We start from the raw sequence: 15506 nt of genomic DNA, 5'->3' as shown, positions 1-15506 counted from the left end.
CCAGCACCCAGAAATCTAGAAACCCAGGCACCCACAAATCCCAGCACCCCAAAATCTAGAAACCCAGGAACCCATGAACACCAAAACCTGAGCACGAGGCCATCACCACACCTGCAGCTTGGCGCTTCCCACAAAACCGTGTCCCAAGGCCGCGGGGCGGTGGGGCAGGACAGCCCGCCTTGCCCCGAGCCCCTCGCGCACCCGGGGCCCTTGCCCAAACCAGCTGCTTATCCGTAGCTCTGCGTGAGCACCTCGGGGTGCAGCGGCGCTGCTCGTCCTGGCTGCAGCACCGCTGCTCCCCAGCCCAGGAGAGGCTTCTCCGCGGCGCGGTCAGCGGCAGAGGGAGCTCACGGCGAGCTTTTGGGGGCTGCCTGCACGGAGATGTGTCAGTGCTTAACCCCAGGCAGGAACATCTCCATGTTTCCTCATCCCCAGACAGATGAAATCTGTAAGAAATCTGTCCACTGAAAATACGGACGATTTCTGATAAACACGAAGTTTCCCCTTCAGGTCCCTTCCAGGTTCAGAGTAATAAATATGCAAGTAAGTTCCTAGTACAGGCAACAGTAATAAGGAACGAGCTAAATATCATTAAATTAAAATAATTATAGGTATTCCAGAAATAATTAAGTATGAATTAAGCTGGATGGTGAGAAGAAACATTAGATTAACTTGCTTTCGGTTCCAAAAAAATTTGCATGTGGAGATTACTTGGTACATATTTCATGCTGTGGGACCTTAGGGATATCCTGAGAGTTGTTTTTGGCAGAGATTTCATCTGTGGAGTGCAGGCTGTAGAAATACTGGAGTCTGGTTTTCTCTATTTGGGGCTCCGCAAGCAACAAGTTGTGAAATCAGTGCTGATGCTTTCAGGTAGCAGCCTGGGCGGCAGGTGAAGGAGGAGGGACTGGGGGCTGGCAGGGCTCTCTTTTGGCACTATGAACCGTACACAGACCCAATGCCAGTGCCGTAAATGAACCAGCTTCTTCAGGGATGCAGATGTCCTTAGAATGAAAATGGAAATGGTTGACCAGAGAGGTTGTGGATTGAATTCTCTGGAGATGTTTGAAACGGGCCTAGACACAATCCTGTGCGACGTGCTCTAGGCATTGCTGCTTGAGCAACTCCCAGCCGTTCTATGATTCTGTGAAAAGCAGTTCTTCCTGTTCACCATGGCATGGGCACAAGCCCGACTCGTGAGCCCCACTGCCCATGAGAAAACTTCCCTGATGCTCTTTCAACACTGAGCATCTTGTAGCACTGTTACTGCAAGCACTAGTGCAAAATCTCATGTGTCCGCATCGTTTTCCTGCACTCGGTAGAGAAAAGTCCAGAACATGTCCCAAAGTTTGCAAAGCCAAAAACTACAAAACAAGCACTGAAAATACTCTGCTGTTTAAATGCATGTCTTGTAAATTATGTTTTCATTGTCCTTTGGTTTTTAACTCATGATACTGACATCTAAAAAACCCTCAGAATCCAGTTCCGATCCCTTGACAATTATTCGTCAGTGTGAAATAGCAGAATTGTGAAAACAGTGCAGAAAAGTTTAGATGTTAAGTAAATAATCTAATTCTGTACTGGGTAAAGAGCAGGATGAACTATTCACATCTCAGAGAGGTGATGAAATACTTTAAATTCCAAAAATAACAGAGAAGGGTGGTAAACAGGATCTCTTAACCTCAGAGATTTCAAATCAGCTCATTTGTATCTGCCTTAAAAGAGGCAGAGAAGTAATTTGATTTTTAGTAGGTCTTGGGATAACAACAATATGGAGACAAGTGGGTAAAAATCAATTCTCTGCCAATATTAAAAGCAGGTAGATCAAATGACCTGGCAACGAGATATCTTTCAGCCTGGCTTGGCTCCCCAGCAAAATGAGAGCCCTGAGAGATACAGGCTTCAATTAATGAAATATTAAGGAAGTCTAGTGATGATAATCATAATTAGTGCCAGTCACATGGGATTGTGGAACATAATTCCTGTCAAACTAATGTATATTTCTAAAACAAGATTATGAGTTTAATAAAATGAAGGCGTTTTGTTTTCTTCTGTAAGCAACTTCCTGGCTAGAAAATCACATTTGGTTAGAAAGGACGAGGAATAAAATCAATCTATTCACATCAATCTGGTGAAAACCCAGAGCATTAGTCTTAATGACTGTGAAAGGGAAACCATCCTTAAGCGATTGATTTCCAGAGGGGTTCTGCAGGGGTTGGGTGTTGTCTTATGCCGCGTACTGCTGCGTTGCACTGTTTTGTTTTGAGCAATGCCCCAGATAAAAGCCTCACTGATAAAGCCTGACTCAGAGATTGGAGGAGCTGAGCAAATTGTAACGCCGCTGAGTGGAGGGGAGTGGGCAAACAGCATTCCCGGACATCCAGCATCTGTCCCAGAGCAGAGGATGGAAGGCCAGTGCCTGTCAGCCCTTGGTGTGCTCTGTGGGACACACGTGCCACCTGAATGGGAGAGGTGCGTGTGTACCAGAAAAGCTGGTGAGCATTTCCCAGCTAATATCTCTAATATAGAGAGATATAGAGAGCGCCAAGATGATTAAGGGACTGGAGCATGAATATGAGGAAAGACTAAGCGAGCTGGACCTCTTTAGTCTGGAGAAGAGAAGACTGAGAGGAGATCTGAACAATATGTTCCAAGTACCTGAGGGGAGCATGTAGGGAAAATGGGGCCAAACTCTTCTCCGTGATGGCCAGTGACAGGACGAGGGGTAATGGGTGCAAGTTGAAACACAGGAAGTTCCATCTCCACATGAGGAAGAACTACTTTTCTGTGAGGGTGACAGAGCCCTGGAACAGGCTGCCCAGAGAGGTTGTGGAGTCTCCTTCTCTGGAGATCTTCCAAGCCCGCCTGGATGCCACCCTGTGCCACGTGCTCTAGGTGTCCCTGCTGGAGGAGGGGGTTGGACTAGATGATCTCTAGAGGTCCCTTCCAACTTTAGCCATTCTGTAATTCTGTGATCTCATGCCGTGCACAGCACAGCTGCCCTGACTGCGTTAAGGACTCTGTTCTGGAATGGGATAACTGTGCAAAGCCTGGGGCAGCTGCAGGGAATCAGCTGCAGGTGGCTGTGGCATGTCTGTGGCCAGAAGGAATAAGGAGATGCTGGGATCTACAGTCAGGAAATATGTTGGTTAAGGAAACACTGAGCTTTTTATTTGGCTCCTGTGCTAGTAGCCACTGCTACAGAGGGAAGAGCCATGACATGAGTAAAGAGCTGTGAAGCTCAGCACATCAAGCCTGCTCCAGGAGCTCCAAGCTGTCCAGCTTCTCCAAGAGAAGATGCAGGGTGGCTTAGTGACAGTCAGCCAGGCATGACCCTAGAAGAGGGTCTAAAGAGACCCTGGAAGAGGGTCAACCCCAACAGAGGTTGTAAGCACACGTTAGGCATCAAAATTTTGATCTAAAAAGAAGTTGTACCTGCAGTTCTGCCCCCATGTGCCCAGCCCCATTGCGGCCGTGGACCTCACCGCTCAGCTCTGTGCTTCTGCCCCTCTGGCTTCCCCCAGGCACACGTGCAACTCACCGGGGTTCGTGTTCCCAAAGACAGGCACTCAGCTTGGGTCTAGCCTGAGTGGGGAAAAGAAGTTTGGCAGCAAGGGACTCTCCCCTCTCGCAGAGAGACATTTTGAGAATAAAAGGCTGGAGGAAGGAACACGACAAATTCAGACTTGGGGCAAAAAGTAGTAATATTTAACAATGTGGGCAACTAAGCAGTGGAAGACCATGCCAACATCTGGGCTTGATTCTTCATTGCTGAATATTTTATACCAAAATGTGTTTTCCTCAAAGAGATCCTCCAGTTCAAGTGGGAATTAATTAGGTCAGGGGAGTTCTCTGACCTGAGGTAGGTAGAAGATTACCACAGATCCAGAAGATCACCGCAGATAATCCACATACTCCCTCCGGCCTTGTGACTAATTCACTTTGGTACAGTTATTTCTGATGCAAGGGAGATCGGCTGGGAGCTGTACTTGCCTGGAGGAACTTGGAAGCTAATTATATTTGTTGTGTCAACCCATTAGATTCTCATAGGCTGCCTGCAGACTTGTTGGTTAGGCTGAATTATGCCTTTGCTCTATAACTTTTATCAAAACATTCAGATCTAGCATGTTTCATGGTCTGCCACCACTTCTGCCTTTTTGTACACAAATTGTGGTGGCTAACAAAATATGGGCTTGGCACACACGTGCTGGTTTCGGTATTGGTTGAAACTATGGTGGCTGGTGTCATTCTGATCTTTGACCTTTTTTTTACTTTTGATGGAATTTTGTATTGATGGATATATATATAAAAAAATGTTTCAGGTCTCAGAAGTTTTGCTTTAAAAACCCTGGGTCAGCCCAGGTTCCTGTAGAAGACATGGAATAGCTCACAGATGGGAGACCCTACAGGCCCCAAGGGTCCCAGACCTGCACCGGAGTTTTCACTGGTCCGTGGTCACTCCAGGTGAGCAGGATCTAAAAATAATGGCAAATCCATAAAGGACCTGGATTCAGTGCAAGTGGGGCTGCTTGCTTGCAGCTGGCCCTGAGCTACCCCGAACTTTCCCAGGGCACAGGTAGGGGATCAGCCTTGCACTTGTGAAAACCCGCGGCCTCTGCAATTCCCTTGGCCAGGTCAGCTCATTCCTTCCCTTCCCACTTCAAGAACAACCTTCCAAACCACAGCTAGAAATTTGGTTGGGAGAGAAACTCGGGAGAGTTTGGAAATGTCCCACTCTCTCCCAGCAGCAGCGGTGCTCAGTCCAGCCTGGGAACCGGCTCTTCTGTCCAGTGCTGCCTTCACATCCCCAGCTCAGGCCGCTCTGGAAGAGAGAGCTCAGTGCCCCGCAGAGCACCAAGAGCTGCCCCAGGGCTGACGTCTTCCTTCAGGGAAAGCTCCACAGTTTGCATCCCTGCTCCCCTGGCAGTTTGCTTAATGGGCGGACAGAAGTTTTAATGGCTGTTTTCCAGCACCTGTGTATTTTTGCTGGAAGGAGGGGAGCAGGGTGGGGAGTTTTTCAGTTAACAAAATGGTTATTACACTCTGACAAGATCACTCAGGATCTTACGGAGAGGGAATCTGAATTCCCTCCAAGCAACCAAAGAGGGGTTTGCACTGCGGCCTACGTGTGAGGCATGCATATTCCAGGAAAACAAGGAGCTCTTACAGCCCCACTGCCTGGGGACTGCAACATCTGCGCGGAAGCAACATTCGCAATCACGCGCTGTCCCTGCTCCTTACGATGACTCGATTATTTTAACTTGGGGCCAGGGCACAGACGCACCCTCCCTCACACTGAGCTCCTGGCAGCCCCTCTCTGCTGCTCCAGGCACCCCCTGACACCCGGGCTGTCCCCACATACCCTTCAAATATCCCGGGTAACCTTCAGATGTTCAGGTTGGGCCTGAAGGGGAGCTGCAGCTCCCAGGGACAAAGGGTGGGCGCAGCCACAGGGCTCAGCAACCACACGGGATGGAGAGACCTTCCCTCTGCTCACTCAAACAGCTTCCCGAGCGAGCTGGGGACAGGCACGGAACAAGTGGGAGGAAAAGCACTCCTTGTGTAATGCCTTGGCAGTGAAAGAGGGTCTCAGTGGGTCTTGAGGGAGGAGGAGGAATGTGGCTTTTAGGAAACAAACACTCTGGCCGTACATCGTAAGCGCCGGACAGTCCTGTTCTCCTAGAGGTTGCGCACAAGTTTACAATGGGCTGATACGTTCTGTCTTTCAGCCCCGCTGTCCCTCCTCTGAAAACAGCTGTGCAAAATGGAACATTCCTACTATTGTCCTTAAAATAATCCGTAATTCCTTGGCGTAGCGCAAAGGGAGGGGCCCATCTCTAGCTCTTTCCTCTGCCACGAATGTCCGTGCTTGTGGTTACCAGCAGATCTCGTGTTCCCGCTCTGCAGAGAGTTACACAACTGCAAACCTGCATTTCAGTTCAGCAGCAAGCCCTGCGTAACACCCGTGTTTTCACGCCTCCGTCCCGATCCTCCTCAGCTCTTTTGGCATTACAGCCCATTTGCTGTGCTTTTACATATAAACCAGATCAATCACCAAAATAAACACTGAATGCCAAAGCTGCCTTCATTCCACCTCGCAGACCTTTCGGAAATGATCCTGGCTGTGTTAAACATGAGCGAAGCTTCCCACAGGGAGCGTTCATCTGAGTAGTTCGTAAAAACACTTCAGCGGGTCCTTCTTGGTTGAGCTTCACAGTCAAATAAGGTGGGTAATGCAGTGCGACCAGCAGACTACTTCTCCTCAGAGAGCACTGATAGAAATGTAATTTCTGTCGCTTGTTTTTCCTCCAAAACAGCAGGGTGAATATTGGGCAACAACAGATAAATTGGGATTGGATAACTTTCATGCAAGAAATCGCAAGTGTTTTTTTTTCTGTGGAACTTCCTCGTGCAGTGAAATGTTCTGCATCCGATTCCTTAATATGGGCCATCTGGAAGGGAGAATCTAATCAGCCTCTAAAAATGCAGCCAGGTTTATTATCACTTTCTTTTGCAGTTGACTTTTGAGGGAGATGATCTTATCAGGAGGAGGTCTGAAGGAAAGGTGAGCTGCAGGTATGTGCATTTAATGTGTGTTGATGCAGGCACTGATGGTGAAGTTGCTTTTTTCCCCTTCCAGCCTTCCCTATCTGTTTCTCAGGAGCTATTGCTCGGATCTGTGCTTCCTCTTAGCTTTTTGCCTTCATCCACACTCCCCGCGTTGGGCCTGATGCTCCCCTCAGCGTGCCGGGGGCGCAGCCGCAGGCCTGCATATGTGAGGGCAGCCTATACACTAATGCTGAACTCGCCTTTCTCTGCAATCTGAGAGCTAGCGTGCTGGGGTGCACACCTGCGCAACCTCTTTTACTCATGATTTCTGTCAGATGGTTCCTTTCTCTGTTTGCTCCAGGCCCTGGCCTGCCCGGCTTGTCCCCCGCCTCTGAGGTTACCCCATGGCAGCTTTACAGACTCGAATCCCTGGAGGGCGATCCCTGCGCTCACAGAGCCACGACGCAAAACGGCCCCTCGCTTCTGTGAATTTGGGCCGGGACGATGTGCCCTGGGCCGAGCAGCTGGGCGAGGGGCTGTGACGGAGGCGCCGCCGTTGCTGAGGCGCCTCCTGTGCGCAGGGCCCTCCGGAGCAGGGCAGGCGCTGCCGAAGGGGCTCGCCGGGTGTTGGTTTATGCCGGGAAGCAGGGCTTGGAACAGAGCCCAGGTGTCAGTGCCCTGTGGTGCTTCTCTCTAACACGTCTTCTCCCCCGCTTCTTTTTTTTTTTTTGGCTGCCTGAAGTTTCAAGCTGCCTCTTTAACAAGTCCTGTAGTGTTTACTGGGGAATTAAATGTGATCGTGAGGAGGGATCAAGCTGTGGGAGACGCTAAAGAAACTTCTAGTGCAGTCTGTGAATGTGTGTTTTTTGCTTTTTCTTTGCCTTTTCAGGTGGGAAGAAATGAGTGTGATGATGATGCCCTGGTTGCTGCTGCTGCTTCTCCTGGTCAGCTTAGGCTCTCCTGCACCCAGGCTTCCGGTACGTATCCCTTAACTCGGCTCTAACCCCTCTGTGGGTGCCGGTGGCTTTGCATTTCTGGTCATGTGGGGCTAGGTGATCCCCCACAAGAGACTGAGCAAGGAAGAGCCTGTCTGCACGTAAAGGAAGGCTGTTCTTGCTGTCCTGATAATTTAATGCTTTCACAGAATTAGGGTCTGGGCAAATTTCTGGTTGCCTGGACCGACATCACCAGGAATCTGCTGTCCTAGGCAACTGTTTATTTTGCTTTGGCCTAAAGCTGGTCCTCATTTGGCATCGCTCAAGAAAAGAATCACCCAAGTGATTCTTATTACATGGGATTGCTTGGTTGCCTTGGAAGAGACTTTGCTCTATTTTCTTGATGTTTTTGATAGGATAATACCAGCCACAGATTGGGTTGTTGCTGAAAATGTTGATCCCAGCCAATGTGGGCCAGATTCTAGTTTTGGTTAGGGTAACGCTACTCTGAGGTTACTCCACTGATCCTGGTAGGCTCTCTGCTTTCAGCAGACCTGCACCAAATATCAGCATTTTTATCTTCCAGTTTGACACTCACTGCTCAGTTTGATACTCACTGCTTCTCTGTCTCTCTGTTCTTACCACAGTACCTTTTTTTCTCCCATGTAGGAGAAGGATATCTGCCTCCTAGATAACAACAAATTAAGACAAAGGTTAAAACAGCTTCAGGATTTGCTTTACTTATATGAACTACAACTGAAGGACATCTTCGAGAACACTTACCATAGAGCAAAGAGCGAGCTGTTTTCAGGCAACAGGAGCATGCAGCATGAGGTGCTTTTACCCACAACCAGTGGAAATTTGATAGTCTATGACCCAGGTACCTTTTGCAGTAGAACATGAAGAAATTTCAGCTCTCCCAAATGTTTATTTTTTCCTGTGCTATCCCATTTGGAACTATATTTCATTTCTCCTACTGCAAGGAAAGCTTTTTAATTTTTGAAATGTTCAAGGGAGTTGTGTTTTCCCGTGCAATCAGATGCAGCTACAGCCAGATGTCTGCATCTGGGCTTGTCACCCCAAACTCCCAGTACAGAGGGGAATGGTGATCTGGGGTGCGATCTGCTGGGCCTGCTTCGGACATCTGCTTTAGGAAAAGATGGGTTGTGCCCTTCAATATTGTCATAGCTGGAAGTGTAGACTAATTTAACCTGTGGCCAATATTTTATCATTCATGAGCCTTACATTTAAAATGGGAAGCAGTGAGGTTCTGAAGGCCTCTTGAATACAAGCCTGATATAGCCTGTCACAGGAATTTAGTCTCTTGCTTTAGAAATTTTGGGCCATTATCCATCCCAAATTCCAGCCCCGATTGTCTTCCACATGGAAATTACACACGGCAGTAGGATGTGCATCATTCCCTGAGGCTGTGCTCTGAAGAGCAGCTGGACCCATCTAGCCCTGACTTTTTAGTCTCTGTATAGTGCCTGCTGACAGAGCCAGCCCTGGTCCTACACCCCTTACTTGCCCTTGCCTCAGCCTGGGCTGCGTCCGTCCTGTATCTCACCAGTGTTTTGGGAATGGCAGTAAAGCTCTTAAAGCTGCATCACTAATGCCATGTTGAACTGCTTGCTTGGGCTTTGCTGGGCTGGCAAAGCCCTGACAAGGCAAGTGTCCTTGTCCCTTACGGCCTCTCAGTGCTGTCTTCTCCTGGCTGAATGTGCCTGTTTGCTTGTCTCCTCATTTACCAAACCAATACCGTTCTGCCTAGATTGCTCCGCCGTGTTTGATAGGAAGAAGACCCAGAATGGATACTACAGGATCAGGCCGAGGGCAGACAGAGAGCCTTTCCTGGTGTACTGTGACATGTCCGACGGGGGCGGCTGGACTGTAATTCAGCGGCGGACTCATGGCAAGGAGAATTTCAACAGGTGGGTGGCTTGGTGTCCTGTCCACGAGTCTCGCAGCAAGGCCTCCAGCTCTCCCCTTGCTGGCTCTCAAAACCCCAGATTTGAGAAGCTAAATTTGCAGGACTAACTCTCTGGTTTAGAGCAATGCAGGGACAGTTATTGGTAGCATGAGCCCATTTTTAAAATGTTCCTGTGATGCACATCTCTTGAAGTGAGCACAATGCACTGCGGGGCTACTTTGAGTAGCTCCAAGGTCGCTTGCCCAGGAGCAGTACTTACCTAGCCCAGGTGGAAAAGGAGCCCAAAGCACACCCAGATATTTTAAATTAAATAAATTTAAGACCGAGATATTATAAATGAAAGCACAGGAAGTTCTATCCCTGTATGAGGAAGAACTACTTTCCTGTGAGGTTGACAGAGCCCTGGAACAGGCTGCCCAGAGAGGTTGTGGAGTCTCCTTCTCTGATCTTCCAAGCCTGCCTGGATGCCACCCTGTGCCACGTGCTCTAGGTGTCCCTGCTGGAGCAGGGGGTTGGATGGAATGATTTCTAGAGATCCCTTCCAACCTCAACCATTCTGTGATTCTGTGATTTTCCTCCTAACTTCATCCAGATGCTCCTGTTTGCATCTTCTATTCAATTACTGCATCACAGCCAAGACTGCAACATTCATTTCCAACCGAGAGTGAATTTGAATTTGTCTTTGTGAGGAGCAATGTCAGACACTGCGCTGGAGACTAATGTGACAACTACTGCATTCCCTTTCCACCTGAGCTTCTGACCTCATTCTGCAAGCACTGCATCTGACACTTTGAAAGGCTGATCCCAATATATGCATGCGCACAGGTTTAACAGGCAAAGAAATAAGATGTGAGTTGTATTTACTTCTAAGGCTCAGTGACAAATATCTGCTCAGCTGTGCTGAATCAGATACTTTTATAAAACAGTGTCTAGAAATACAGCTGAAGACTTACTTGTGACCACAGCTGAGTATTACAAACTGTCAAATTCCTTCACATACTGAAATTGATACCTGTGTCTTGCTGCAGGAAATGGGATGACTACAAAGTGGGATTTGGAAAATTCCAGGGGAAGAATGATGAATACTGGCTGGGCAATGAGCACATCTATGACCTGCTTGCTCAAGGTATGAGTATTTTGCCCTCACAGATTCTCTTCCAATTTGCATGAGATAACTCATCTGACAGATACCGCTTCATATTTAGGGGAGACCTCATTAAAGATTGACCTGATGGACTGGCATGGAGAAAGGCGTTATGCAATCTACGAAAAATTCCAGCTCACGAATGAGCAGGTAAGAAATGGAGACAGCAGTGATTTTCTTGTTTTATTGGTGAATGTAAAGCTCTCTGCAGCATCTGTTGCACAGGTTTTAGTGTCAGGGTTGTAATTACAGCTCTGCAAAAACTCACTTGCCCTGGTTCCCTGGGATTTCTGGTTTGGTTGACTGGGATTCAAGGTGAAGAGAGGTAGGACCACATCACACTGCCTGCAGACCAGCCATTGCCTAACCTCAGAAGAGCCTACAGCTCTTCCCACCTACCTCGTAGGAATCTACCAATAGCCTTGCTTGTACACATGCCCCAAACTGCCTTAGGCAATAGCTCTTGCCTAAGCCACCCTGAAATCCTAAAACAAAGGGCATATCTGCAAGATCCTCAAGAAAGTCTTCTGATTAATGTGGTAATTACTCCCCCAACTGAGCACAGGGACCTCTGGAATTCCCATCCTTATTCCTGCTCTTGTTTCTGGCATAGATAATCCATGTTTTCTGGGTGAGAACAGTCCTGAGAGCAGGGATCTAAGCCCTGGCCTCCTTCCTCCCAACTGCAGAGTGCCCAAACCACAGAGTTAGTCACACGTGTTCCCTTGCTGCCTTCTGAACCACAGGCTGTCTGATGCACAGAGGTGAGCTCTCTGCACAGGGTGCAGGGGCTCCCACATGCACTGGCCTCCAGCCTTATGGCTAAACAGCATTCCCAAGGGAGCAGATATGGACTTGAATCTCTGCAGCAAAACTGAACCCTGTTCTACTTCATAGCGAACTGTTCTAGGCTGTCACAGAAAAGGCAACCACCATAATAGTTCCCACTACTCTTCCCCTCTACAGTGAACTCCAATCAAAGCTTTGAAAGAATAGTTATAAGCTCCTATCTTGAAGAGAAATATCTGTAGCACTGTCCTTAATGTTATAGGCACAAAGAGCCAGAAGGCAGACACATACTAGTATTTCCATGATTGTTTGCTAGCCTTTGGACAGCTTCCTGCTCAAGGCACGGGCTGTTTTCTACCTCTCTGGAAACTCAAAGATTTGAGTTCCGCTGTATGGACCAGTCCTGCCTCCAACTCATCACCATTCCAGAAATGTATGCATTTTGCTCAGTTCTTTATGAAAAGACAGCACAATTTGATTTTAATGCCTTACTGCTATTTTTTTTTCCTGAATAAAAGCCAAATACAATGACAGGGAAAGAAAACACATCAAACTCTTATAAAATGCCTCTTAGATTTCTTAGCTGTGTGCAATGGAACTGTTCTTGTAAGGATTGCTACCAGGACAGGATCACTCAGCTAAAACCCAGATGCTTCTAGCTCTTGGAGGAGGACTTGTTTTAGCTGAGCCGTGATCAGTCTGTGAAGGCAGTTACTTGGCACAGTTTCCTCCAATAGGGTTTGCTCTTGATGAGCCTGGAAGAATCTTATTATCTAGTGAATCAAATGGTCACTGAAAGACAATAAAAGCTAAAGTCCTTTGTAGCAGCAGCAGTAGGTAGCAATCCCTTCCTAAATCCCAAGGTGATCTATGCTGGTATCAGTAAAGCATAGGGCCAAAAGACACCCTTGTCTTCAACAATGTCATACCTTTGGATACAGAACAAATTTCATCTCAAGAAGGGGATAGAGGGCAAAAAGGGCAGATATTAAGGATGGGTTTCACGTATCATTCTTGCAGGACAATTACAGGTTATGGTTTGGCACCTATTCTGGTAATGCTGGAGATGCTCTGTCTGGGGGCAGCAATTTTGAAGAGCAGTGGTCGGCCTCGCACAGAGGGATGCAGTTCACCACATCTGACAAGGATCATGATCGATTCCTGGCAGGCAACTGTGCAGTGGAGAACAAGGGTGGCTGGTGGTTTAACAGGTATGGAAAACAGTCGATTTCACTCAGCCCTCAGGAGGATGCAGAGCATGTGGGCAGCAGCTGAAAGGCCGTGTCTGCCTTACGGCAACCAGCATTTTTCAGGGCAGGTTGGTGTGTGCACAAGTCACCTCACACAGCCAAATCTAAGGTGTTCATAAGATAGATCCTCAGAGGAAAACAGTCTGCTTCTTTCACTGTGAAGCAAAGGAGATAAGCTGGAATCACTATAAGAAAGAGATTCAGAGTAAAAACAAAGGGTAAATGACATGGATGGAGAAGAGCCTGACTGAAATTTCCATAGAAAGAAAACAACTGAAGCCCTTGTAAAGTGGAGCATGCACAAAGGACATTTCTGTGTTGTAGAGAGTGCCTAGGGGGTGAGTTACAAACATTCACTTGGCTCATTTTCTGGTAAGGCGTGTGCAGTATATGAGCAGTTATGCAGTCAGGTTCACCAGCCACGGGTGCATGGACATGTCATGCACGGGTATTTTCTCTGCTTTGGTGCAGGAGAAGCTCCTTCTCTGTTAATGCCGGGCCGTCATCATCACACAATCACAGAATCATAGAATATGCATAAATCAAAGGCAGTGGAGCTACAAAAGTGTACATCAGTAGTGGGATTCAATCTGATTAAAAGACACTTGTGTTCTTAGTGTCAATATGCAGGTGCCATTTTTGAGCTGGAGGCTACCAGATGGCACTAGGCACCTCTGTTCAGGCAACTGAAACATGCCCATAGTCAATACAAGGAAGGGAAAGAGGGAGTTGATTCTGCTGACCACTATAACTGTCTGCTTCGGGAACAGCCACATACTTCTATGGGCTCCACAGACTGTATTAACCACCTCCCCCTTGGTTGCAGGGGAACTTTAGATAACTGGTTTACTGCAGACGGATACATCTATGTAGTGGATCCCTTGGGCCCGGATGGGCTGCACCCGAGAGCACTGAGGGAACTGGTGGGGGTCATAGCTCAGCTGCTCTCCATCATCTTCGAGAGGTCATGGAGGGTGGGGGAGGTGCTGGAGGACTGGAAGAAACCAACGTTGCTCCAGTCTGCAAAAAGGGCAAGAGGGAGGAGCTGGGAAACTACAGGCCAGTCAGCCTCACCTCCACCCCTGGAAAGGTGATGGAGTAGCTCATCCTAGAGACCATCTATAGGTATGTCAAGGAAAAGGAGGAGTAGTCAGCATGGATTCACCAAGGGAAAGCTGTGTTTGACCAACTTGATAGCCTTCTATGATGGGATGACTGGCTGGCTGGATGATGGGAAAGACATGGATGTTGTCTACCTTGACTTCAGCAAGGCTTTTGACACTGTTTCCCGTAGAGTCGTAATGGAGAAGCTCTGGAAGTGTGATTAGATGAGCGAACAGGGAGGTGGATTGAGAGCTGGCTGGATGGCAGAACTCAGAGGGTCGTGATAAATGGGGCCGAGTCTAATTGGAGGCCTGTGGCCAGTGGTGTTCTGCAGGGGTCAGTACTGGGCCCGGTGCTCTTCAACTTGTTCATCAGTGACTTGGACGAGGGCACAGAGTGCACCCTCAGCAAGTTTGCAGATGACACCAAACTGGGAGGAGTGGCCGACACTCCTGAGGGCTGCGCTGCCATTCAGAGAGACCTAGACAGGATGGAGAGTTGGGCAGAGAGGAACCTCATGAGGTTCAACAAGGACAACTGCAGACTCCTGCACCAGGGTAGAAATAACCCCAGCCACCAGGACAACAGCTCCGCAGAGAGGGATTTGGGAGTCCTGGTTGACACCAAGTTAACCATGAGTCAGCAATGTGCCCTCGTGGCCAAGAAGGCCAATGGGATCCTGGCTGCATCAGGAGGAGCGTTGCCAGCAGGTCAAGGGAGGGGATCCTGCCCCTCTACTCAGGTCTGGTGAGGCCGCACCTGGAGTATTGGGTGCAGTTCTGGGCTCCCCAGGACAAGAGGGACCTGGAGGGACCCTCTAAAGAGGGTCCAGCCTAGAGCGACAAAGATGATTAAGGAACTGGAGCATCTATCCTATGAGGAAAGACTGGGCCTCTTTAGCCTGGAGAAGAGAAGACTGAGAGGGGATCTGATCAATATGTGCAAATACCTGAGGGGAGAATGTAAAGAAGATGGGCCAAACTCTTCTCGGTGGTGGCCAGTGACAGGACAAGGGGTAATGGGTACAAAGTGAAACACAGGAAGTTCCACCTCCATGTGAGGAAGAACTACTTTCCTGTGAGGGTGACAGAGCCCTGGAACAGGCTGCCCAGAGAGGCTGTGGAGTCTCCTTCTCTGGAGATCTTCAAAACCCGCCTGGATGCCACCCTGTGCCACGTGCTCCAGGTCTCCCCGCTGGAGCAGGGGGGTTGGACTAGATGATCTCTAGAGATCCTTTCCAACCTCAACCATTCTGTGATTCTGTGATTTTGTGATTCTGAGAATATTGACCTTGCTGTAATGTCTTTCCACCCTAAATGTTGTTTTCCCTCTCCCATCCGTTGTCACCAGGTGCCACGCTGTAAACCTCAATGGACGATACTACAAAGCAGGAAGCTACAGCGGCTCCCACGATGACGGCGTTGTTTGGTCTACCTGGCGAGGGATGTGGTACTCCCTAAAATACACGGCCATGAAAATCAGGGCTCCGTTCTTTGTTGACAGGGAGAGTGGGGATGGTGAGAACAGTCAGGATAGCTGAAATCTGCTGCTTTTGAAGAGAAGTGTAGCTGCAAAGAACTGCAGAAGCCAATAGCCAGTCTGCCAATCGCAAACCTGCACTGGGATAACTGGAGCTGCATTTGTTTCTACCAGCTGAGGCCAAACTCATGAGCTGCTTGAGCACCAATAATCTAATGGGAACTATGAGGATCTCAGTCATGGAATAACCGTGATTTTCTTCTTCCATAATTCTCAGGCTTTCATTGGAGAGTGTTTATATGGAGTTTTCTGGACCTTGCGTGATC

The 15506-nt window shown here is 48.4% G+C and overlaps 1 protein-coding gene across 1 annotated transcript; it reads left to right on the top strand.

Annotated features, from left to right (window-relative positions):
• Nucleotides 1-7448: 7448 nt before the first annotated feature.
• Nucleotides 7449-15506, top strand: LOC104572544 (fibrinogen-like protein 1). Its single transcript, XM_010219705.2, has 7 exons — nucleotides 7449-7526; nucleotides 8154-8364; nucleotides 9256-9415; nucleotides 10443-10540; nucleotides 10620-10708; nucleotides 12368-12558; nucleotides 15052-15506. Exons 1-7 carry the CDS (start codon nucleotides 7449-7451, stop codon nucleotides 15239-15241), a joined length of 1017 nt encoding a protein of 338 aa, XP_010218007.2. The 3' UTR covers nucleotides 15242-15506.

Source organism: Tinamus guttatus, unplaced genomic scaffold (assembly GCF_059628265.1).
Source record: "Tinamus guttatus ecotype Peru unplaced genomic scaffold, ASM5962826v1 Tinamus_guttatus_pri_ptg000150l, whole genome shotgun sequence".
NCBI lineage: Eukaryota > Metazoa > Chordata > Aves > Tinamiformes > Tinamidae > Tinamus > Tinamus guttatus.
The sequence above is the reverse complement of the archived record's forward strand: the minus strand, read 5'-3'. Positions and strand labels throughout refer to the sequence as shown.